A 25,322-nucleotide genomic window follows, 5' to 3' on the forward strand; every position below is an offset into this window, starting at 1 on the left:
GTTCATGTGAAAGTGGGGGTCAGTAACGTCAGCTAATTCCCTGCTGTGTGGAGGGCAAAGTGTCCTGCTCCCTCCAAAGTCAAAATACCTCCGATTTACACCTGGCTCCTAGTAGGCCTCGGCCTGCACCATGATTGTCCCTGGGCTCCAACAACGCCAGTTGGTGCTCGGAAGTGCTGTCCACACAGAAAAACACACTTGTTCAAGTCAAAGTGGGGTTCGGTAACGTCTGCTGATCCCCTGCTGTGTGTACCGCAAACTCTCCTGCTGCCACCAAAGTCAAAATACCTCCGATTTACACCTGGCTCCTAGTAGGCCTCGGCCTGCACCATGATTGTCCCTGAGCTCCAACAACGCCAGTTGGTGCTCGGAAGTGCTGTCCACACAGAAAAAAACACTCGTTCATGTGAAAGTGGGGGCTGGTAACGTCAGCTGATCCCCTGCTGTGTGGGGGGCAAACTGCTGCTGCCTCCAAATTGTAACTACTTCAGATTTTAACATTCTCTGATTTGGCCTCTGTCTCCACTCTGTCTCTAGTATTTTCCCTGACCTCCAACACCGCTAGTCCCTGCTCACAGTTGCCGTCCACGCATTCCACACTTGTTCCTGTGTTCCTGGTGTTCTGTTACGTGAGCAGATCCCCCAATGTGTGTCCGGCACTGTCTCCTGCGCTGTCCACCTTCCCACTGCAAGCGGTGGGAATGTGGACAGAGCAGGAGACAGTGGCAGACACACATCAGGGGATCTGCTGACATTACAGAACCCCAGTAACACAGGAACACGTGTGGATTGGGCAGACGGCTACTGTACGCATAAACTGGCGGTGTTGGTGGTCACGTGAAATCCTGGAAACAGAGTGGAGACAGATACCTAATTGGAGCACGTTGACAGTCTGTTGTAGCCTACAAACAATCTAAAACTACCACCAAGTAGGCCTCGGCCTTCACCATGATTGTCTCTGGGTTCCAACAACGCCAGTTGGTGCTCGGCAGTGTCTTTGGCCCGTGCCGTACTCCCTGTTGCCCAGCCTGGTTCCAGCACGCCAGCTGTTTCCGGGTAGTGTCAAGGTCACTATGCCACCAATCCGTTGTCCAGTCGTCTTGCGGCCGGGTTAGCCGACTCTACAGTGCTTGCAGTTTAGGTGACTCCTATGTGGGCTGCGGGAACTGGCACTGAAGGCTGGATCCGTAGTGCCAATGGGACATGGACCCCCTGTAGGACTGTGGGTTTCGGTAACTGCGGCCGGCTTGCGGCCTGGCTACTTTGCTTTGGATGGGTACCTTCTGCTACCCACCCGGGTTCCAGCACTGTCAGCTGGTTCTCGCCAGAGCCTTTGGCCTAGGTGCCTCCATCTCGGTATCCGAGGTCCAGCACCATCAGCTGGTCCTTGGTAGTGCTTTTTAGCACAGGTACCTTCTGCTTAGTAACCGTGGTCCAGCACAGTCAGTTGGTCCTCGGTAGTGCCATTGGCTCTTGTTCCTTCTGCTACCCATCCGGGTTCCAGCACTGTCAGCTGGTTCTCGCCAGAGCCTTTGGCCTAGGTGCCTCCATCTCGGTATCCGAGGTCCAGCACCGTCAGCTGGTCCTTGGTAGTGCTTTTTAGCACAGGTACCTTCTGCTTAGTAACCGTGGTCCAGCACCGTCAGTTGGTCCTCGGTAGTGCCATTGGCTATTGTTCCTTCTGCTACCCATCCGGGTTCCAGCACTGTCTGCTGGTTCTCGCCAGAGCCTTTGGCCTAGGTGCCTCCATCTCGGTATCCGAGGTCCAGCAACGTCAGCTGGTCCTTGGTAGTGGTTTCTAGCACAGGTACCTCCTGCATAGTAACCGGGGTCCAGCAACATCAGCTGTTCCTCGGTAGTGCCATTGGCTCTTGTAGCTTTTGCTACCCATCTGGGTTCCAGCACTGTCAGCTGGTTCTCGGCAGTGTCTTTGGCACGGGTACTCCCTGTTGCCCAGCCTGGTTCCAGCAGTTTCCGGGTAGAGTCAAGGTCACTATGCCACCAATCCGTAGTCCTGTTGTCTTGCGGCCGGGTTAGCAGACTCTACGGTGCCTGCAGTTTAGGTGACTCCTATGTGGGCTGCGGGAACTGGCACTGAAGGCTGGATCCGTAGTGCCAATGGGACATGGACCCCCTGTAGGACTGTGGGTTTCGGTAACTGCGGCCAGCTTGCGGCCTGGCTACTTTGCTTTGGATGGGTACCTTCTGCTACCCACCCGGGTTCCAGCACTGTCAGCTAGTTCTCACCAGAGCCTTTGGCCTAGGTGCCTCCATCTCGGTATCCGAGGTCCAGCACCGTTAGCTGGTCCTTGGTAGTGCTTTTTAGCACAGGTACCTTCTGCTTAGTACCCGTGGTCCAGCACCGTCAGTTGGTCCTCGGTAGTGCCATTGGCTCTTGTTCCTTCTGCTACCCATCCGGGTGCCAGCACTGTCAGCTGGTTCTCGCCAGAGCCTTTGGCCTAGGTGCCTCCATCTCGGCATCTGAGGTCCAGCAACGTCAGCTGGTCCTTGGTAGTGGTTTCTAGCACAGGTACCTCCTGCATAGTAACCGGGGTCCAGCACCGTCAGCTGTTCTTCAGTAGTGCCATTGGCTATTGTTCCTTCTACTGCCACTACGGGTTCCAGTACTGTCAGCTGGTTCTCGCCAGTTTCTCAGCCTTCTTGTACCTTCTGCTACATTTCCAAGATCAAGCTTTTTGAAATTGTCTTTGGTAATCCTTATTGATCTCCATGACGACGACCCTGATGACGACACCAAAGAAGACCAGAAATATGACCCTAAATAATAAGACCAAGAGGACAAAGAACATGAAGACAACCACCAAGATACAGAACAAAAGACAGAAGAACAAGAAGCAGAAGAAGCAAAAGCAGAAGAACAGAAAGCAGAAGAACATTAAGCATAAGACTAAAAATCAGCATAGAAGAAATCAAAATTATAAGCAGAAGACGACTAAGCAGTAAATGGGCGTGAGTCGGTTCCTCCTCGTGGTGCCCCTGGAAAATGCCTGCTGCTGCAGGCCAAACTGAACGCGGACAAATCCTGTTGTAAATCTTTTGTGACAGGCAGAACGTAAGGTGTAATCTTATAACTTTTATAGATAAGTACTACAGGAATGCCTGTCACCATAAGAAAAAGAAGAATAGGAAGAAGATGAAGAAATAGCATATGAAAATTAATAATAGCTGAATATGAAGAATGGAAAAAAAAAATTAATGGGAAGAAGGTGAAGAAGATGAATAAGGAAGAAAAAGTTGATGAAAACAATGCTACTGCTGGGGATCATGAAGGAGAAAGTGTGGGAAAATTACAAAAGAAGGTGAAGAGCATGGAAGTTGTGAAACATACATATCTGACAAAATATAAAAAAGTTAACAGTCAATATCTTTTTAACTCCGAACGTCTTGAAAAAAAAAATTGGAATTAATGCTATGCCATGTGATTTGAATAAACCACTATGCCTTTAATGTCTCCTCCACCTCCCACAATACATTCTACATGACTCTTATTTGTTTTCAATTACGTAGAATTTGCCAACAAGGAAATAAAGGGCGTTTTTAAATTCCGATACCGGAAATCCCATTGACTTGAATGGGACTTCCGGTATCGGAATCGGCGATACCCGATATTTTTTTCGTATCGGGCGATACCATCCGATACGATATTTTTGGGTATCGAACGGTATCGCTCAACATTAGTCCCAAGATTAGCTGTTTAAATTACTTCAATAAAATTTAGAAAATTGTGATTTCATAAAAATGTCACGTTTTATCTTTTCTTAAACACAAATCATATAGATCTATATTTACCATTAACTAAAGTACAACGCATCAAGAAAAAGAAAAAAAAAAACAAGCTCAATCACTGGGATATGCAGAAGCATTTTAATGATCATATATATATATATATATATATATATATATACATACACACACACACTCACTGGCCACTTTATTAGGTACACCTGTCCAACTGTGTGTTAAGACTTAATTTCTAATCAGCCAATCACATGGCGGCAACTCAGTGCATTTAGGCATGTAGACATGGTCAAGACAATCTCCTGCAGTTCAAACCGAGCATCAGTATGGGGAAGAAAGGTGATTTGAGTGCCTTTGAACGTGGCATGATTGTTGGTGCCAGAAGGGCTGGTCTGAGTATTTCAGAAACTGCTGATCTACTGGGATTTTCACGCACAACCATCTCTAGGGTTTACAGAGAATGGTCCGAAAAAGAAAAAAAATCCAGTGAGCGGCAGTTCTGTGGCCGGAAATGCCTTGTTGATGCCAGAGGTCAGAGGAGAATGGGCATACTGGTTCGAGCTGATAGAAAGGCAACAGTGACTCAAATTGCCACCCGTTACAACCAAGGTAGGCAGAAGAGCATCTCTGAACGCACAGTGCGTCGAACTTTGAGGCAGATGGGCTACAGCAGCAGAAGACCACACTGGGTACCACTCCTCTCAGCTAAGAACAGGCATCTGATGGCTACTTTCAGCAGGATAATGCGCCATGTCATAAAGCTCGAATCATCTCAGATTGGTTTCTTGAACATGACAATGAGTTCACTGTACTCAAATGGCCTCCTCAGTCACCAGATCTCAATCCAATAGAGCATCTTTGGGATGTGGTGGAACGGGAGATTCGCATCAGGGATGTGCAGCCGACAAATCTGCGCCAACTGTGTGATGCCATCATGTCAATATGGTCCAAAATCTCTGAGGAATGCTTCCAGCACCTTGTTGAATCTCTGCCACGAAGAATTGAGGCAGTTCTGAAGGCAAAAGGGGGTCCAACCCGTTACTAGCATGGTGTACCTAATAAAGTGGCCAGTGAATATATATATATATATATATATATATATATATATATATATATATAATATTGAATGTATATGTGAATCACCAACCAATCACTAAGCATCTCATTTCACCAGAGATGCTTAAAAGAAGCTGAGCTGTGATTGGTTGCTAAGAGCAACAGTTTTCCCACTCAACACCTCAGCAGACACTGACCGGGTGGGAGAAATCTAGCATCCCTGGGAACATAAGCTCCCAGCCATTGTCTGCCCCCCAGAGAGGAGCAGAGAGCACATGACAGCAATGAATCACCCCTTCCCTGCCCATATACCCATCACACATCCTCCATCCCATAGGTACATCTTTCCTCTTAAAGGGATCTCCGGTATGGAGAGACACGGGATCAGGGACAAGGCAGAGTTCGCAAAGGGTGCGAGATCCTTGGCAGAGCAGAGCAAGCACGTCCTGGCAGGCATACAGGGACAGAGCAGAGAAGAGCATGTACTGGAAGCATACAGGGAGAGCAGAGCAGGGCATGCACTGCAAGCGTACAGGGACAGAGCAGAGCACACACTGGATACATACAGGGACCTGGGAGAGCACCTACACTGGCAAGTGCTGGAAATAATCACGTGCCGAGGGACGGCCTAAGCCGTCTGATATACCTGACAACGGGTGCCAGCGAGATCACTTCCGGGTCAGGATTCTGGCAATAGACTAGTGCACCCAGCAAGCGCGCATCTGAGGCCTAAGAGTGTGCATGCACCGACAACGAGGGACCTGGGAAGGCTGTAAGGCAGGGAGCACAGTGACAGTGCGGCGCACCCCGATCAAAGAAGCCCTTCGGGAGCCCGAAGCACAGGGAGCGCAGGCAGACATGGACATTAACCTTTCGAGAATACGGTGGGCATGAATGTCCTCTCAAGGCTCCCAAGATCTCTCCTCAGGACTGAAACCCCTCCAGTCAATCAAAAAGAAGGTCATCCCTCTAACCCTTTTCGAGGTCAGTATATCTTTTACCTCAAAGACATCCCCGGTGTCAATGGATGGAGTAGAGTGATTAGATGTTGCATGGAAGCGATTGAGAACCACTGGTTAAAGGAGCGATACATTGAAGGTGTTGGGAATACGAAGCAAGGCAGGCAACCTCAGTTTGTACGCAACATCATTGACGTTCTTCAGGACTTCAAAAGGGCTGATGCAGTGAGGACCTAATTTGTAGGACGGTATCTGGAGCCTGATATACTTGGACGCAAGCCAAACCCTCTCACCCGGAAGATACGTAGCGGAATCCAAACGTCTCTTATCTGCATATTTCTTCATCTTGCCGGAAAAGGTCCCGGAAGGGGATGCAGAAGCCCGGAAAGAAGTTGCCTTGGAATCTTGTTCTTGGCGCAGGACGGGCAAGAGGCTGTAAAATCCTCCACATCTTGATGGAAGGAAGGCCACCAGAAGTAGAGAAAGGGTCTTCTTGACTCCAGCATGCATGGCCAGTAAATTTTGAGGAATGACCCCAGCAAAGTACCCTGACCCTGTCGTTCTCTGCCACGAACGTCTTGCCCGTTGTTGGTGTGGTAACCCTGAGTCGAGACACAGTGATTACCCTAGAAGGATCGATGATGTGAGAGGGATCCTCCTCAGTATCCTCCGACTGGTAGGACCTGGAGAGAGTCTGACTTAGCGTTTTTGATGCCAGGCCGAAAGTGGAGTTCAAAGCCAAACCGAGCGAAGAACAGGGACCATCTTGGCTTGTTGGGGGTTAAGCCTTTGCGCAGACTGAATGTACGCCAGATTCTTGTGGTCGGTGTAGACAATAATAGGATGTATGGCTCTTTCGAGAAGATACCACCATTCCTCCAATGCCAACTTAATGGCCAACAACTCCCTGTCCCCAATGGAATAGCTGCACTTTGAAGTGGAGAGTGCTTTGGAGAGGAAACTGCAGGTGACGAATGGACCCGAAGACGACTTCTGGGTGAGAACAGCACCGACACCTGTGGACAAGCGTCCACCTTGAGAATGAAAGGCTTGCTAGCCACAGGACGTTGCAATATAGGAGCCTCTGCAAACCTCCACTTCAAGGTCAAGAAAGCATCCTCTGCCTCAGTCGACCAGACTTTGGGATTAGATCCTTTGCGGGTGAGAGATGAGATCGGCTTAGTCAGTGACGAGAAAGGAGAAATAAATTGTCGCTAATAGTTCACGAAGCCAAGAAAGCGCTGAATGGCCTTAATAACCTGAGGTTGTGGCCAGTTGCGAATGGCAGACACCTTTTCGGGATCAATCATGAGACCGGAATCGGAGATAACCTAGAAAAGGTAGGGAAGTCTGCTCGAACACGCACTTCTCAAATTTGGCATAAAGCTGATTCTCTCGTAGTCGCAGCTATACCTGAAGAACAGTCAGTGGGTGCGCAATTCCGGAGAAAAAAAAACAGAATGTCATCCAGGTAAACCACCACGCAGGAGTATAAAAGATCACAGAAGAGGTCATTAACCAACTCTTGAAAACACATGGGGGCGTTGCAAAGACAGAAGGGCATAACTAAATACTCGTAATGGCCATCACGGGTGTTAAATGTGGTCTTCCACTCATCCCCGAAGCAAATTCGGTCTAGGTTGTAGGCCCCACGAAGGTCAAGCTTAGTGAAGATCATTGCTCCTCGCAGAAGATCAAAGAGCTTAGGGATGAGCGGCAGTGGGTACCTGTTCTTGATGGTAATCTCACTGAGACATCTGTAATCAATACAAGGACGAAGTGAGCGGTCTTTCTTTTTGACAAAGAAGAATCCAGCGACTGCGGGTGAAGAGGACTTCCAGATAAAGCCTTTGGCCAGATTCTCCTGATGTAGAGCCAGGAATGAGTTCAATCGGGCAGTCGTATGGCTGATGCGGAGGAAGACTCTCTGCCTCTCTCTTACAGAAGCCATCCACGAAGTGCCAATAAGTCGCTGGTAATCTGACAGGAGCAGAGACAGGTCGAGGGACACTGAATGGACGAACCGGTAACAGGCAACAATCATGGCAGTGCGGACCCCAGAGTAGAACGTCCCCTTAGAGCCAGTCAAGGATAGGTTCATGCGCCCTCAGCCAAGGTAGCCAAAGAAGAATTGAAGGGGACAAATTGGGCAGGATGTATACGCGATTCTCTCACGATGCAGGGCTCCCACTAGCAACTCAACCTCCTCCGTAACCTTTGTGATGGTTTCTCGCAGAAAGGAGTATCCCGACCCGCAAGTTCGTCCTTAATTAGACTAACAAATCCCCACTAGAACGCATTGACCAGCGCCTCGTTCTTCCACCCCAACTCCGAGGACAGTGTACGAAAACGAATGGCATATTGCCCGACAGTGAGGGAGCCTTTCTGCAGGTTAAAGAGGGATTCCGTGGCCAAGGCTACGTGACCTGCGGAAGGTCTCCAAAAAGGTTGACAGCTGAGATGTTATGGGATCATCCCGCTCCTACAAAAGGATATACCCAAGCCAGAACTACCCCCACTAAATGAGAAACCACAAACGCCACCTTAGCCCAATCGGTGGGGTATTGATGCATTGATAATTCAAAATACCCATGCACAGCTTGGGATCACCATAATACCGGGGTGGCTTACCTAGGCGGGGTGGAGGGTGCAGGATGGGATCGGAATTATGAGCAGAGCTTGTGCAGAAGCCAAGGCGGCAGACTGAAGGGATCTCAGACGGTCGTCCACAGAAGCCATATAGCTTAATATGTGAGTCTGGGTGATACACTGCTGAACAAGCTTCGGGAGACGGATGAGCTGGGAAGCATTCCCTGGGTCAGATGCCTGTTAGGAGGACAACTGGGATTCCATGGACTTCATGAAAGACACTATATGCGTCTGATTCTCCTGCAAGTACTGTACACCAACTCCTTTTGAGCAGCAGCCGAGGCACCAGCGGGTTCCATGGCCTGATTATTCTGTTATGAAACCTAGAGTGGACCCACTGGATCGCAGTACCGGCCGACCCTGAGCGAGCTGGCCAGGCAGAACCAACGCCTATATAGGGACCGGCCCAGGAGGAAGGTATACCGCAATAGCTAGTACCAGATGATCGGCTCGAAGGCAAGGAGAAGAATCAGGGTACTCACCGAGGAGGAGACGGAGCTCAGCAGCCATAAAGAGACACGGGATTTGGGACAAGGCAGAGTTCACAGAGGGTGCGAGATCCTGGGCAGAGCAGAGCACGTCCTGGCAGGCGTACAGGAACAGTGAAGGGAAGAGCACGCACTGGAAGCATACAGGGACAGAGAAGAGCACACACTGGAAGCGTATAGGGACCTGGGAGAGCACCTACACAGGAAAATGTAGGAAATAAGACTCAGGCGCTGAGGGACGGCAGAAGCCGTCTGATATACCTGACACCGGGCGCCAGCGAGATCACTTCCGGGTCAGGATTCTGGCAGAAGACTAGTGCACCCGGCAAGCGCGCGGCCGTGGACTAAGAGTGCACATGCGCGGACAGCGAGGGACTTGAGAAAGCTGCAAGGCCGGGAGCACAGTGACAGTGTGGCGCGCTCCGATCCCAGCAGCCCATCGGGAGACCGGAGTGCAGGCGGACATGGCGGTAATACAGCATGACTTGTAGGTTACGAAGAAAAAGTTGTGTGGACCCTTAAATGTAACACAATGTTATGGACTTGAACATCATAATGTAACTGAGTAAATAAGATGTGTTTTCGTAATCCGACCATTAGACGTTTAGGTGGATATGGGTAAAAATTTGAAATGATATTTTTAGGACATATTAACAGTAGTTTTTTGCTACCCTTTTGTGTTGAAAGCTATGCATTTTGCAATTAGACATTGTGTAATATTTAACAATACTATAAACATATAAGGGCTACAACTGGATGTGATAGTAACTTTTATTGTCTTAAATGAAAAAATGGTTTAACATTATAAATGTACCTTGGTTGATCTTGCCCTTCAATATAAATCTGCCAAAACTTCACATAACCATCATGGCTAGCAGTTGCCAATACTGTTCCATCAGGAGACAAGGCTCCCTCGCTTAAACACTAGAAATGAGGAAAAAATATTACACATTACAAAAAAAAAAAAAAAAATTAAAAAAATTAAATTGTTTTTACAGGAGAACTTGCAATACAATATCTTTTTCTGCCTTTAACTCCTCCTCTCTCATTAGAACTTTACGGGCAACAACGATCATCTCATACCTCAATGTGAAAATCTGTCTTCACTGATGCAAGATTATACCCATAAATTAAGAGGGAAAAGCAGTCGAGGAGGAAAAAAAGATTTAACTTATAAGATTGTACGGAATATATTAAAGGGGTTGTCCGATCGTTTTATGAAAGTCTGCAGTCATCAAGTGACAGAGAACTTCCGAGTCCTTATAGCTTGTGCACTACATGCGGTCAGGTTTCTCCAATGAGAATAGGCAACTTGTGTACATGCAGTCAAGTGCTGGATAGCCGTGCTCAGCCCCGCTCAAAACACGTTGGTTAAGTGTGGCCAATCATATTCAGTCGGAATGTGGCTGGACGTACAGTTGTGCTCAAAGTTTACATACCCCTGCAGAGTGTTTGTTTTTTGGCCTTTTTTCAGAGAATAAGAAAAATGGGCTGAAGAAAAATGGGCTGCATTGTCAATTCAATCCACTTTTGTCCACCAATAATACCAAAGGCACGTCCATGAACAATGTACAAAAACAAATGGAGGCAGAATTTAAACTGTCACCAACAGAAGAGAACCATGAATAATGTACAAAATCAATTTATTAGAATCATTAAAACCTATAAAATTGCTACTTGTTATCCATACAATCAACATACCCTAAGGGGACAACATCTAATACGGCTGAAAAAACACACAATGATGAAGTTGTGTGTTAATAAAGCCTGATGGCACTAATCATAAATTACCAAAAATGAACATAAGAGCACCCCATACTGTGTAAATATAAGGGGAGATACATATAACATTATAGGCACGACACAAAATAATCCTAGTATATTAAGCCCAATGCTATATCACATGAATTACCATAAGAGTCCTCTATAGTAACCGGTCATATTATCCCTTAATTATACTAAGTGCCCGCCAAGTAAACTAACAAATCTCATAAACAGTCAAGGTTCTAAAAGGTTTACTTACTAATAGTAAAAATGAATGATAGCCGTCTATAGTGCTGTCCCCGCGCGGGAAAGGCCCATTCATTCCTGCATAACCAGGTTTCGGATGTTTTCGTGAATGGGAAACCCCTTTTGGTCTTTGGGCTTCAGTCCCCCAAACATTTAATCCTGAATAGAGCATTCCACTTCCGTCTCTTCCAATCCCATAGTGCCCCTTACCATACTAACTAAATCCCCCATGTCCTCAGACGAGAAGTAGTATTTTTTGTTATCAGGTTTGGGGGCGGAAATGGAACTCATTTTCCCACGCATCCACTGAGTTAGAGGTATCAATCTTGCCCGAGTCCAAGTCAGATTCCACAGGGGCCGCTTTCCTTTTCCTAAGAGGAGGGGGCTGTGGTGTCGGGGTCTGGGCAACAGTCATCATAGAAGTTTGGACTTCTTGTTTGATGAGGGTTTTTATACTGTCCAGTAGGGAGGGTTGCTCTGCACGTATTACGTCATCCGTATAGGGCTGACATAGTTTCTTCCTAAATGTCGAGGGAAGTTTGGTACTACACACACACTTGCGGCTTGGTTTCTTTATAGGGTCAGGAGCCTTGTCTCCCTAAAACAGAGAGAGAAGGCATACTAAGTCACCTCAGAGACCATTCGGACAGAATAAAGGGGGACCCACCCCGCTACTTACAGAAGGAGGGTGGACGCTGGGCTCCGCAGAAGCAGATCGTGAGGGCTTATCGCCGTCCATGGTCAGTCTGTCACAGTCACCAGTGCATAAATGGCCTTACCTGGATGCCCTCAGACCAGGGTTTAAATAGCCAAGGTCCATCAGTGTGTTCTATGCTCCTCCTCCCCTGGTCCACAGGTGGGGGTAATCACGATCACCCCTCCTCGCGACTGATTCCGCAGCTGTCAGCGGCCGTCCCGTTCCCCCGCCCCGTCTGGGGTCGCTGGCTCCTCCCCCTTGGTCCCAGTTCACTGTGGTGGCCCGTCGGTGGGGGGGGGGGGGGGGGCATAGTGGTTCAGCTCGGGGCCCGACAAATCGCCAGCCTCGATCGGCGACCGCTATACTGGTCACATAAGCGTTCCACCTGGAACGCTGGAGTGATGAATCGGAAGTTCGGTGCCGCGTCACTTCCAGTGAGCCAGCCGCTGTGGGGAGGACGCCGGGGAGCTCACCGAGGACCCCGGCCGCACGTCGCCGCCTCACTTTACCCCCGAGGGGGAGCAGGAGAGGCGAGCAGTAGTCCCAAGTAGCGCCGCAGCGGAGACGGGAGCGGCCTGTCATACGGAGGAGAGCGGAGCCCCCGACCGTCAGCCGCCCGGCTTCCAGGTATTTAGTGTAGTAAGTCCGGTCGCCGGCCACGGCAGCACTATCCGGACCTCTTCATGCCCCATAGGGGACAGGAAAAACACTGGAGGTAGTAGGAAGGTGAGGGTTATTTAACCTCTTGTGCATTTCCTGTCCCCCATTAGGGCGGGGAAACATCCTCCGATATGGCTGTCGTGGAAGGTGATTAGAGAAAACTACTGTATTACGGCAGAAGTAAATGTAGGTAGAATCTGCTCCTTGGATCTGTTAATTTGTGGACTTCAATAAAAGGTAACAATCACTGAAAATTTTACTTTATAAATTAACTGGGCAGCACACTGCCACGTTGCCGCAGAATCATAGAATGTTAGAGTTGGAAGGGACCTCAAGAGTCATCGTGTCCAACCCCCTGCTCAATGCAGGATTCACTAAACCATCTCACACAATACCATTTGCTACATCTATTGTTAAGCAACTCATTCTTTGAGTGAATTCTCTCCAGGTGTCATCTCCCACCTTTATAGTGAAGTGAATTACGAAGATCTGAGGTTGTGGGTTGTAATAATCACCTAGGCAGGTTAAAAAGCAACTATTCTTTACTCCTTTGGTCTCACAGCAATTCTGGGTAGATGGTCACAATACAATGTCCTCAGTGCAGAAGATACTAACCTGAGATGGATAGTTCCTCTACCCCAGTACAATCTGATACCCACTGTCACCCAACTTTTGCTTGGTCCACAGTTTTTAGTATCTCTCATAGACAGTCACAGCCTATGTTCCGCCAGATGACGGATGTCACGACCGTCGCTCTTGAATCCAACTCCAGCCACCAACAACAGTCCTTAAGGTAGTTCCTCACATCCAGACGATAGCTATCATGGCCATAGTACATGTATCAAGCTCCAGCCAGTAACAACAGTACTTAAGGCTATGTGCACACTTTGCGGATTCGCAGTGTTTTTTCCGCGCGGAATTGCACCAAATCTCAAAGGAGTGCACATGTTGCGGAAAATTCCACACTGATTCGCATCTTTATTTTCCGCAGCATGTCATTTATTTTTGCGAATTTTCAGCGTTTTTTACACCATTGACCTACATTGAGTCAAATAAGTAGCCATAACTCAGGTGCTAAAAGGTCTGCGGATTTGCGTGCCGGAGACTATGCGAATATCTGGCTGCGGGTGTCTGGCTGCAGATGTAGCCAGGCATCATCTTATGGCACTAAAACTTCCATCCAGCTATGTCTGCTGTCACATATAACAGTGACTGTAAGAGCCGATGATGGGACATTAGTCCCATCATCCGGCGACTCTGCTCAATTGTAAAACATAAAAAAAAAAAACATGCATACTCAAACACCTACTCCCCGACGCCCATGTCTCCTGCAACAAAAATAAAATAATAAACCACCATATACTCCCCGTCCGCCGTAGTCCTAAATTATGAGTGTCCCACGGTGATCTCACATTTAGAACAATCACATCGGGAAATGTGACAGCTCCACCCGGCCTCCGTTAATACACTACGGGAGGATTACCTCCTGTCACTATATCACTGCGCCGCCGTGAGAGGTCCCTGAAGTACATCAGCTGATGAGCTCCGATTCTCACTTGCGGCACCGCTGCGTAAGAAAATTCTCACGGAGCAGTGCCGTGAGAGCACGAACTCTGGTGAACTTTCAGTGATACACTGCAGGAGCGATTAGCTCCTGTCAGTGTTTCACGAGAGGCCGGGTAGAGCAGTCATATCTTCCGATGTGACTGTTCTACACGTGAGATCGTCGTGGGACACTCGCTATTTAGGACCACGTCGGACAGGTAGTACCGTATTTTTCGGACCATAAGACGCACTTTTTTCCACCAAAATTTTTGGGGAAAATGGGGGTGCGTCTTATTGACACAATATACTTACAAATCCTATGGCGGGTGCGGCGGGGCTCTGTGGTGTGGTGGTGGTGGGCTGTGCTCCGATACAGTGGCAGCGGCACTCTGTGCTCCGTGGGGGGCTCTCCCGGCATTTCCTCAAAGCCCAAAGGCCGGGGACGGCGCATGCTCAGATTCAGATCACGTCCAAGTACTGGGGTTCCAAAGGGGACTCCGGGCTTTAACAAAATGCCGGCGGAGCCCCCCACAGAGCACAGAGAGCCGCTGCCACTGCACTGGAGCACAGCCCCTGCACCGGAGCTCAGCTTCCACAGCTCCAGCAAAGCCCCCCTGCCCCAGCACAGAACCCCAGCACAGCCCCACTTGCCCCAGCTTGGGATGGGATTTCCCAGAGGCCACCGCACCAGCCTGGACCACCGAACGAACCCTGTAACCACTCCTCCACCTGTACCTATCCATTCCCTGGCAAGCTGAACTCAGACTGTAAGACGGACCCCCGTTTGTTAAATTTTTTTTACCTATTTTCCTTCTGAAAATTTGAGGTGCGTCTTATAGTCTGAAAAATAAGGTATTTATGTTGGTATATAATTTTATTTTTGTTGCAGGAGATCGAGGGATTTAGAGATTAGGCGATGCAGTTAAGAATGGCAAATTAAGATTCAATAAAGGAGTCTGTGCTTTTATTTCAAATAAAGGATTTTATTCTGGCTGTGTCTTTATTTACCATATAATTATAGGATTAGTAATGAATAGGTGTCTTATTGACACTTCTCCATTACTAAGCCATGGGATTCATGTCGCCGGACAATACCAATGTGATATCAACCCCACAAATATTACCCCACTTGCCACCGCTACAGGGCAAGTAGGAAGAGTAAGGTTAAGTGCAAGAATTGGCGCATCTATAAGATGTGCCAATTCTGGGGTGGCTGTGAGCTGATACTTTTAGCATAGGGGGTGCCAATAAACTTGGCCCCTTCCCAAGCTATTAATATCAGCAAGCAGCTGTTTGCCTAGGCTGTGCTGGTTCGATTTTATAGGGGGACCCGATGTCAATTTTATTTTCTGAGGTTTCCCTGTAAACTAGCCAGTAAAGGCTAAGCAAACATCTGTGAGCTGTTATTAAAAGCCTGGGAACCTTTATGGCTATTGGCTCCTCCTCAGATTATTAACATCACCCCTTAGCACTTGGCTTTCCCTCTGCTGGTTAAGAAAATTACGCAGGAGCCCACACAATTCTTTAAAAAAAATTTTTTTTTAAATAAACAGACATTGCATTTCACCAAATTTCGTGTGTGTCTTTAATTTATCTCTTCATGAACCATTTTATTAGTGACAGTATCTCGCTGCATATATATATATATTACATACACACATATATATATATATATATATATATATATATATATATATACACTCACTGGCCACTTTATTAGGTACACCTGTCCAACTGTGTGTTAAGACTTAATTTCTAATCAGCCAATCACATGGCGGCAACTCAGTGCATTTAAGCATGTAGACATGGTCAAGACAATCTCCTGCAGTTCAAACCGAGCATCAGTATGGGGAAGAAAGGTGATTTGAGTGCCTTTGAACGTGGCATGATTGTTGGTGCCAGAAGGGCTGGTCTGAGTATTTCAGAAACTGCTGATCTACTGGGATTTTCACGCACAACCATCTCTAGGGTTTACAGAGAATGGTCCGAAAAAGAAAAAAAATCCAGTGAGCGGCAGTTCTGTGGCCGGAAATGCCTTGTTGATGCCAGAGGTCAGAGGAGAATGGGCAGACTGGTTCGAGCTGATAGAAAGGCAACAGTGACTCAAATTGCCACCCGTTACAACCAAGGTAGGCAGAAGAGCATCTCTGAACGCACAGTGCGTCGAACTTTGAGGCACATGGGCTACAGCAGCAGAAGACCACACTGGGTACCACTCCTCTCAGCTAAGAACAGGAAACTGAGGCTACAATTTGCACAAGCTCATCGAAATTGGACAGTAGAAGATTGGAAAAACGTTGCCTGGTCTGATGAGTCTCGATTTCTGCTGCGACATTCGGATGGTAGGGTCAGAATTTGGCGTAAACAACATGAAAGCATGGATCCATCCTGCCTTGTATCAACGGTTCAGGCTGGTGGTGGTGGTGTCATGGTGTGGGGAATTTTTTCTTGGCACTCTTTGGGCCCCTTGGTACCAATTGAGCATCGTTGCAACGCCACAGCCTACCTGAGTATTGTTGCTGACCATGTCCATCCCTTTATGACCACAATGTACCCAACATCTGATGGCTACTTTCAGCAGGATAATGCGCCATGTCATAAAGCTCGAATCATCTCAGATTGGTTTCTTGAACATGACAATGAGTTCACTGTACTCAAATTGCCTCCTCAGTCACCAGATCTCAATCCAATAGAGCATCTTTGGGATGTGGTGGAACGGGAGATTCGCATCAGGGATGTGCAGCCGACAAATCTGCGCCAACTGTGTGATGCCATCATGTCAATATGGTCCAAAATCTCTGAGGAATGCTTCCAGCACCTTGTTGAATCTCTGCCACGAAGAATTGAGGCAGTTCTGAAGGCAAAAGGGGGTCCAACCCGTTACTAGCATGGTGTACCTAATAAAGTGGCCAGTGAGTGTATATACACACACACACACACACACACACACACACATATATATATATATATATATATATAATACACACAAATATATACACACAGCTCTGGCAAAAATTACACTGCAGTTTTATAAAAAATCAGCTTCTCTACATGAACATGTCTGACAGCCATTCTATTCCAGGGTCAGTTGAATTCCAACCAGAGTACACCTCGTTCTACTTAATGTGCTTCTGATTAGGTTATCACGTGAACCAGATCTTATTTGAAGTATAAAAAAAACCCTGCTGTGATGGTTCACAATCCTCTTGCAATAGGACAAGCTGGATGGCAAAACAAGTGCTAGTAATATCCCAAAAGTAATAGGAATGAAAAATTAACTTTTAACCATTCCAAAGGAGTTAAAAAGTCTTGAGTGAGGAAAAGGTTCATTTCTGTCTTAATTAGCAGAGCGATACAGTGAGCATCATGTTGCCACCTTCCTTTAACCCCTTTCTGACATATGACGTACTATCCCGTCCATGTGCCCTAAGACTTAATTCCCAAGGACGGTATAGTACATCATAGCGAGCAGCGGCGCTCAAGGGGGGGGAGCGCTGCTGATCGCGGCCGGGTGTCAGCTGATTATCACAGGTGACACCCGGCACTATGTGTCAGGGGCCCGGTCAAGGACCACCCCCGGCACATTAACCCCTGGCACACTGCGATCAAACCTGATCGCAGTGTAACGGAGGATCAGGGAAGCATCGGCAGGGAGGGGGCTCCCTCCGTGCTTCCCTCAGACCCACAGCACAGCGCAATATGCTGCGCTGTGCTGGGGGTCTCCTTCCCTGCAGGTCCCCGGATCCAATATGGCCGTGGGGGCCTTCAGGGAGGCGGCCTACTCAGTGCCTGCAAAGCGCAAGCATGAGGAAGCCTGCTGCAGCGCCTGTCACATCGCTGATCTGACACAGCGCTGGGTAATGTGTCAAATCAGCGATATGACATGACAGTGATGTCCCCCCCCTGGGACAATGTAATAAAGAAAAAAAAAAAAAAGTATAAATAATTTCTAAAAGAATAAAAAATAAAAATAATTTGAAAAAAATAGCTAAATAAATGAAGAAAAATATTCCCTAATAAATTCATTTTTTGGAAATTAAAAAAACAAACAATAAAAGTACACATTTGTTATCGCCGCATCCGTAACTACCTGCCCTATAAAAGTGTCCCACTAGTTAACCCCTTTATTGAACCCCTTAAAAAATAAGAAACAAAGCAAAAAAATAATGCTTTATCATCATACCGCCAAACAAAAAGTGCAATAACACGCAATCAAAAAGACGGATATAAATAACCATGGTACCGCTGAAAAAGTCAACTTGTCCCGCAAAAAACAAGCCATCATACAGCGTCATTAGCGAAAAAATTAAAGTTATAGCTCGCAGAATCAAGCGATGCAAAAATAATTTTTTATATAAAGTTGTTTTCAAAAAACGACATAAATGAGGAATAGCTGCAATCGTACTGACCCAAAGAATAAAACCGCTTTATCAATTTTAAACGCACCCCCCCAAAAGAAATTCATGAAATGCTGTTTTTTGTTCATTCTGCGTTCCAAAAATAGGAATAAAAAGCTATCAAAAAATGTCAAGCGCCCGAAAATGGTACCAATAAAAACGTCAACTCATCCCGGAAAAAAATAAGACCTCACATGACTCGGTGGGTCAAAAGATGGAAAAATTATAGCTCTCAAAATGTGGTGATGCAAAAACTATTTTTACAATAAAAAGCGTCTTTTAGCGTGCGACAGCTGCCAAACATAAAAACCCGCCATAAATAGTAAATCAAACCCCCCTTTATCACCCCCTTAGTTAGGGAAAAATAATGAAATTTAAAAAAAAAATGTATTTCCATTTTCCCATTTGGGTTAGGGCTAGGGGTGTGTTGGGGTTAGGGTTGGAGTTAGAATTGGGGGGGGGGGGATTCCACTGTTTAGGCACATCAGGTGCTCTCCAAACACAACATGGCGACTGATCTCAATTCCAGCCAATTCTGCGTTGAAAAAGTCAAATGGTGCTCCTTCCCTTCCAAGCTCTGCCATGCACCCAAACAGTGATTTACCCCCACATATGGGGTATCAGCCTACTCAGGACAAATTGTACAACAACTTTTGGGGTCCAATTTCTCCTGTTACCCTTGGAAAAATAAAAAATTAGGGGCAAAAATATCATTTTTGTGGAAAAAACATGATTTTTTTATTTTTATGGCTCTACGTTATAAACGTCTGTGAAGCACTTGGGGGTTCAAAGTGCTCACCACACATCTAAATAAGTTCCTAGGGTGGGTCTAGTTTCCAAAATGGTGGTCACATGTGGGGGTTTCAACAGATTAGGCACATCAGAGGCTCTCTAAACGTAACATGACACCCGCAGACCATTTCATCACAGTCTGCATTCCAAAACGTCACTACTTCCCTTCCGAGACCCGACATGTGCCCATAGGGTAGTTTTCTCCCACATATGGGATATCATTGTACTCAGGATTAATTGGACAACAACTTTTGGGGTCCAATTTCTCCTCTTACCCTTGGGAAAATAAAAAAGTTGGGGACTAAATGATCATGTTTGTGGAAAAAATATTTTTTTCATTTTCACTCCCGGGCCTTATAAACTTCTGTGAAGCACTTGGGGGTTCAAAGTGCTTACCACACATCTAGATAAGTTCCTTGGGGGGTCTAGTTTCCAAAATGGTGTCATTTGTGGGGGGTTTCCACTGTTTTGGCAGATCAGGGGCTTTCCAAACGTGACATGGTGTCCGATCTCAATTCCAGCCAAAAAAGTCAATTGGCGCTGCTTCCCTTCCGTGCTCTGCCATACGCCCAAAAAGTGGTTTGCCCCCACATATCAGGTATCCACGCACTCAGGACAAATTGCACAATAACTTTTGGGGTCCTGTTATCCTTGGGAAAATAAAACTTGGGGGTGAAAAGATCATTTTTGAGGAAAAAAATGATTTTTTTTATTGTACGGCTGTACGTTATAAACTTCTGTGAAGCCCTTGGGGGTTCAAAGTGCTCACCACATATCTAGATAGGTTCCATGGGGGGGTCTAGTTTCCAAAATGGGGTCACTTGTGGGGGGGGTTTCCACTGTTTGGGCACATCAGGAGCTCTCCAAACGTGACATGGCGTCCGATCTGAATTCCAGCCAATTTTGCAGTGAAAAAGTCAAACGGCACTCCTTCCCTTCTGAGCTCTGCCATGCGCCGAAACAGTGGTTCCCCCCCACATATCAGGTATCAGCGTACTCAGGACAAATTGCACAATAACTTTTGCAGGCCAATTTCTCCTGTTACCCTTGGTAAAAAAAAAAAATTGCACCTGAAGTAATTTTTTTTGTGAAAAAAAGTTAAATCTTAATTTTTTTTTAAACATTAAAAAAATTCCTGTGAAGCACCTGAAGGGTTAATAAACTTCTTGAATGTGGTTTTGAGTACCTTGAGGGGTGCAGTTTTTCAAATAGTGTCACTTTTGGGTATTTTCTATCATATAGACCCCTCAAAGTGACTTCAAATGTAATGTGGTCCCTAAAAATAAAATGGTGTTGTAAAAATGAGAAATCGCTGGTCAACTTTTAACACTTATAACTTCCTAACAAAAAAAAAATTTTGTTCCCAAATTGTGCTGATGTAAAGTAAACATGGGGGAAATGTCAATTATCAAGTTTTTTGTGTGCCATATCTCTGTGATTTAAGAGCATAAAAATAAGTTGGAAAATTGCAAAATTTTCAAAATTTTCGCCAAATTTCCATTTTTTTCACAAATAAACGCAAGTTATATGAATGAAATTTTACCACTAACATGAAGTACAATATGTCACGAGAAAGCAATGTCAAAATCACCGGGATCCACGGAAGCGTTCCAGAGTTATTACCTCATAAAGGGACAGTGGTCAGAATTCTAAAAATTGGCCTGGTCAAGAACGTGCAAACCACCCTTGGGGGTAAAGGAAGTTAACTTTCTAAGATGGCAATCCATTACAACAAGGTGAAGCAGCAGACATTGGGGACAACAAAGCTACAGACCGGCAGAGGGAGAAAGAGACTCTCTAATGACCAGGATGACCCTCATTAGAAAAAAAAGGTATGGCAAATGGCAGCTGCAGTGAAGTGAAAGGCAAGAACAGTTCGTAACAGGCTACTAGAGGCAGGGCTCAAGTTATGAAAACTAGAAAAAAGCCTTTCATCAATGAGAAGCAAAGGAGAGCCAAGCTAATGTTTGCCAGAGACCATAAGGATTGGACCATAGAGGACTGGAGTAAGGTAGTCTTCTCTGAGGAGTCTGATTTTCAGCTTTGCTCAAGACCTGGTTGTCTAATGGTTAGACGGAGATCTGGAGAGGTGTACAAGCCAGTGTCTTGCACCCACTGTAAAATTTGGTGGAGGATCGGTGATGATCTGAGGATGCTTCAGCAAGGCTGCAATTGGGCAGGTTAATCTTTGCGAAGGACGTATGAATCCAGTCGCCTACAAGGTTATCCTGGAAAAACAGTTGATTCCTTCTGCCCTGGCAATGTTCCCCAACTGTGAGGACGGTTTTTTACAGGACAATGCGGCATGCCACATAGCTAGGTCAATCAATGTGTGGATAAAGGACCATCACATCAAATCCCTGTCATGGCCAGCCAAATCTCCAGAACTGAACCCCATTGAAAACCTCTGGAATGTAATCAAGAGGAAGATGGATAGTCACAAGCCATCAAACAAAGAACTGCTCAAATTTTTATACCAGGAATGGCATAAGGTCACTCAGAAGCAGTGTGAAAGACTGGTGGAAAGCATGCCAAGACGCATGAAAGCTGTGATTAAAAATCATTATTATTCCACAAAATATTGATTTCTGAACTCTTCCTGAGTGAAAACATTAGTATTGTTGTTTCTAAATGATTATGAACTTCTTTTCATAGCATTATTTCAGATCTGCAAGCACTGCTTTTGTTCATATGACCATTTCTCATTTTCTGAAAATGAATACAAAAGTTAGTACTTGGAAATTCGAAGACATGTCAGTATTTTATAAAATAAAAGAGCAATTTACATTTTACTCAAAAATATACCTATAAAGAGAAAAATCAGACAAACAGAAAATTTTGTAGTGGTCTCTTAATTTTTGCCACAGCTGTATATATAATTAAAATATATATATATATATATATATATATATATATATATATATATATATATATATATATATATATATATATATATATATATATATACACACACACACACATTTTTTTTAGTTACTCAGGTGAAAAATGTGAGCTTAGCAAAAATATATATATACCAGCTGAAGAGCCCGGCACAGTAACTAACTACGGTTAGCTATAACAAATAATGATTATATCTATATAATACTAGCTGAAGAGTCCGGCGCTGCCCGGGCATAGTAACTAACTGTGGCTAGTTATAACAAATTATAATTATCCTCCGTCCCATAGTCCCGTGCCCATATACCCATCACACATCCTCCATCCCATAGTCCCATGCTCATATACCCATCACACATCCTCCATCCCATAGTCCCATGCCCATATACCCATCATACATATTCGCCATCCCATAGTCGATTGCCCATATACCCGTCATACATATCCACCATCCCATAGTCCAGTGCCCATATACCCATCACACATCCTCCATCCCATAGTCCCGTGCCCATATACCCGTCATACATATCGTCCATCCCATAGTCCCGTGCCCATATTCCCGTCATACATATCATCCATCCCATAGTCCAGTGTCCATATACCCATCAAACATCCTCCATCCCATAGTCCCGTGCCCATATACCCGTCATACATATCCACCATCCCATAGGCCCGTGCCCATATACCCATCACACATCCTCCATCCCATAGTCCCATGCTCATATACCCATCACACATCCTCCATCCCATAGTCCCATGCCCATATACCCATCACACATCCTTCATCTCATAGTCCCATGCCCATATACCAGTCATACATATCCTCCATCCCATAGTCCAGTGCCCATACACCCATCCTCCATCCCATAGTCCCTTGCCCATATACATATCCGCCATCCCATAGTCCCGTGCCCATATACCCATCACACATCCTCCATCCCATAGTCCCGTGCCCATATACCCATCATACATATCCTTCATCCCATAGTCCAGTGCCCATATACCCATCACACATCCTCCATCCCATAGTCAACCATTATGGTTTATTGGAGCCCAGTGCTTTTGGCCTTCAGCATCCAGCTTTCCTTCTCCTCCTTCCGAGTCTGATCCTGTTACTTCTTGTACAGGTTTCAGGAAGTCATTTTGTCAGGTTTAGTGACTAGGTTGTGGTAATTGACATTCTCTGAGCTGATTGTGGGATTTTAGCTGAGGTTTCGTGTATGTCCGCGCCTCCCTCTGTATGAAGACTCGGGTTAGACTATGTCAGAGGAGGACTTGGGCCTCTTTGCATTGGTACAGATCCAGCCGGTATTCTCCGGGGATGAGGGGGAAAGGTCAAAACTGTTGTAGCCTTTTGATGCCTTTGGACTCATGCAGCTCGTCTCGGGGAGTGTTGCCGTGGACTGCCAATCGTAGGACTGTGCTGGAGAAGAAGCTTCCCCATGAGAGGGCGGTGGAGGACAATCTTCTGAAATGCTCTCCATCAAATACGTCCTTTCTGGTAAAGGTGGGCACCATTCTTCTGCCTCAGAATTCATATCCACGTCAGAGTCTTCGTCCTGGAAGTGATTCAGCTTGTTGGCTGGTGGAGGAGGAGGCAGCACTTCTGTCCAATTCAGAGATGGCATCTTCAACGGTTTTCCCATTGACTTCTGTTTGCCAGGTTTTCTCTTCTTCAGTCGTCATGTAGTAGCTGTCCGGCTCTACGACCTCTCCCATTTTCCATATTGTCTTCCTCCGGCTGCTTTTTTGGCTGCCACGTCTGCCATGTTGATGCCCCGTGTCTCTACTGTGTTGAGTTTTCCGTATGCCTTGACCTTCAGCACTGCCACCACTTTTAGTAGTTGAAGAGTGTCCAGCAGGTCTCTGATGGCTCCATGGTGCTTCACGGTCGATCCGCTTGCTGTGATGAAGTTTCTTGCAGCCCAGATGGGTCCGAAGTCGGGTGCCATGTCATGCGAGTACCTGGAAGTTTTTGTTCTTCGCAATCTGGCAGGTCTTTTCGTCAGCTCTATCAGCTCCACTTCTTGGGCTCTTGGGCTGACAACCTTCTGGACCATAGAATGTCTTGATTGCTGGTCGCTGCACATCCCATGTGGAACCTTCCTTCATCATTTGCAAAACTGGAGCCATCTACAGTATCTTGCAGACTTTTCATCTGAGGGTCCGTATCCGCCTCCCCCCTTGGGAGTGGGAGTAGAGACAGGTAACGGCTGCGAGCACTGAAGAATGGTGGAGAGCAGCCATGTCAGGAGGGCGTGTGCTGCGGGTATTGCTTTTCATGCAGGAGGGCCCCCCCCTTGCAACTGGATCCAGGCCGGCTGAGAGGTTCTGTTTTAAGCCTGGCCAGTAGCATGACCTTCTCCATCTTGGTCCTTTTTCCGTTTGGTCAGGACGGGATGGCTTCTCGTACTCAGTGAGGCCTAGAGTTGGCTCAGAGACTATGAAGTCTTTCAGTTTCCTGTACGAGATGAAGGTTGCAATGCGTTGATGCAATTCTACAGAGGCTGCATTAAGTCTGGAGCACCAGGGATCCAAGTTCTGCAGTATGAGACTAGACTAAGGAAGGCCTGCATCTTCGGAGTTGTTGAGGGAGCCATCTTCTCCTCCGCGGTCTTCCGGTCATGTCAAGTGTTTCGTCCAGTGGGCGATACGGTGTCTTCAGGAACTTGCTTTTGACACCACTGGACTCTGTTTTGCAGAACTTACGTTGCTGCTCCGCCAGGCAGAGTAGAGGAGACATGGAAAACGCTGTGCAGGTAGCGATGTCGATGGCTTCTGCATGCTCCGCAATCCAGTTGTCGGGGATGGAGGACAATGCTCTGGCGAGCTGTGAAAGGCTGTTCCGGGCCCTCTTGGGCCTCACTGTCCATTTGTTCCACAGCCCCCTTGTGCGTCTTCAGGAACTGGTCGTCCAGGTGAGGGGGAACATTGAGGGGAGCTTCAGGCAGATCCATTGCCGTGAGCACCGTTGCTGTGGCTGGCACGTTTGCCAGCAGAGTGTGCAGATCTGGCGCAACTGGGGTTTCAAGCACGGTTGCTTTGCTCACAGCCCTCAGGTTATGCACCATTCAATCTGGTCTGGTTCTCCTTTCACAGTCTTCCTCTTGATCGAGAGAAGCTGGGACCGCATGATGATTCCCGTGGGTGAGGCAGCTCAAACTGGCCTTGCTCTTCACAGTGCCGTGAGTGACTCCCACCTTCTGGCACAGGGCTGTCAGGAAAACCAGCCGTTTGCTGGGGTCCTCTTAATCAGAGATGACGTCCAGCTGAGCTTTCTTGCTCTCACAGGGGGTCTTTTTGCTGGGGTGTCTTCTTTACCAGCCAGCAGCAGTTCCTTTCACCCAGCTTGATTTCAGGTCAGCATCTTGTTAACCAATTTGAGGAGCTGAGTGGCTGTCTTCTGGTCCAG

The 25,322-nt window shown here is 46.6% G+C and overlaps 1 protein-coding gene across 3 annotated transcripts in view; it reads right to left on the reverse strand.

The window, feature by feature from the left end:
* Positions 1-25,322, reverse strand: part of EDC4 (enhancer of mRNA decapping 4) — a 634,971-nt gene that overhangs the window by 436,536 nt on the left and 173,113 nt on the right. For all 3 annotated transcript variants that reach the window (XM_073576355.1, XM_073576356.1, XM_073576357.1), the window contains exon 8: positions 9,726-9,835. In XM_073576355.1, the coding sequence (XP_073432456.1) occupies positions 9,726-9,835 (110 nt within the window). The remainder of the gene's footprint in view (positions 1-9,725; positions 9,836-25,322) is intronic.

Source organism: Dendrobates tinctorius, unplaced genomic scaffold (genome assembly GCF_039654945.1).
Source record: "Dendrobates tinctorius isolate UK_male_01 unplaced genomic scaffold, ASM3965494v1 ptg000048l, whole genome shotgun sequence".
NCBI classification, from domain to species: Eukaryota; Metazoa; Chordata; class Amphibia; order Anura; family Dendrobatidae; genus Dendrobates; species Dendrobates tinctorius.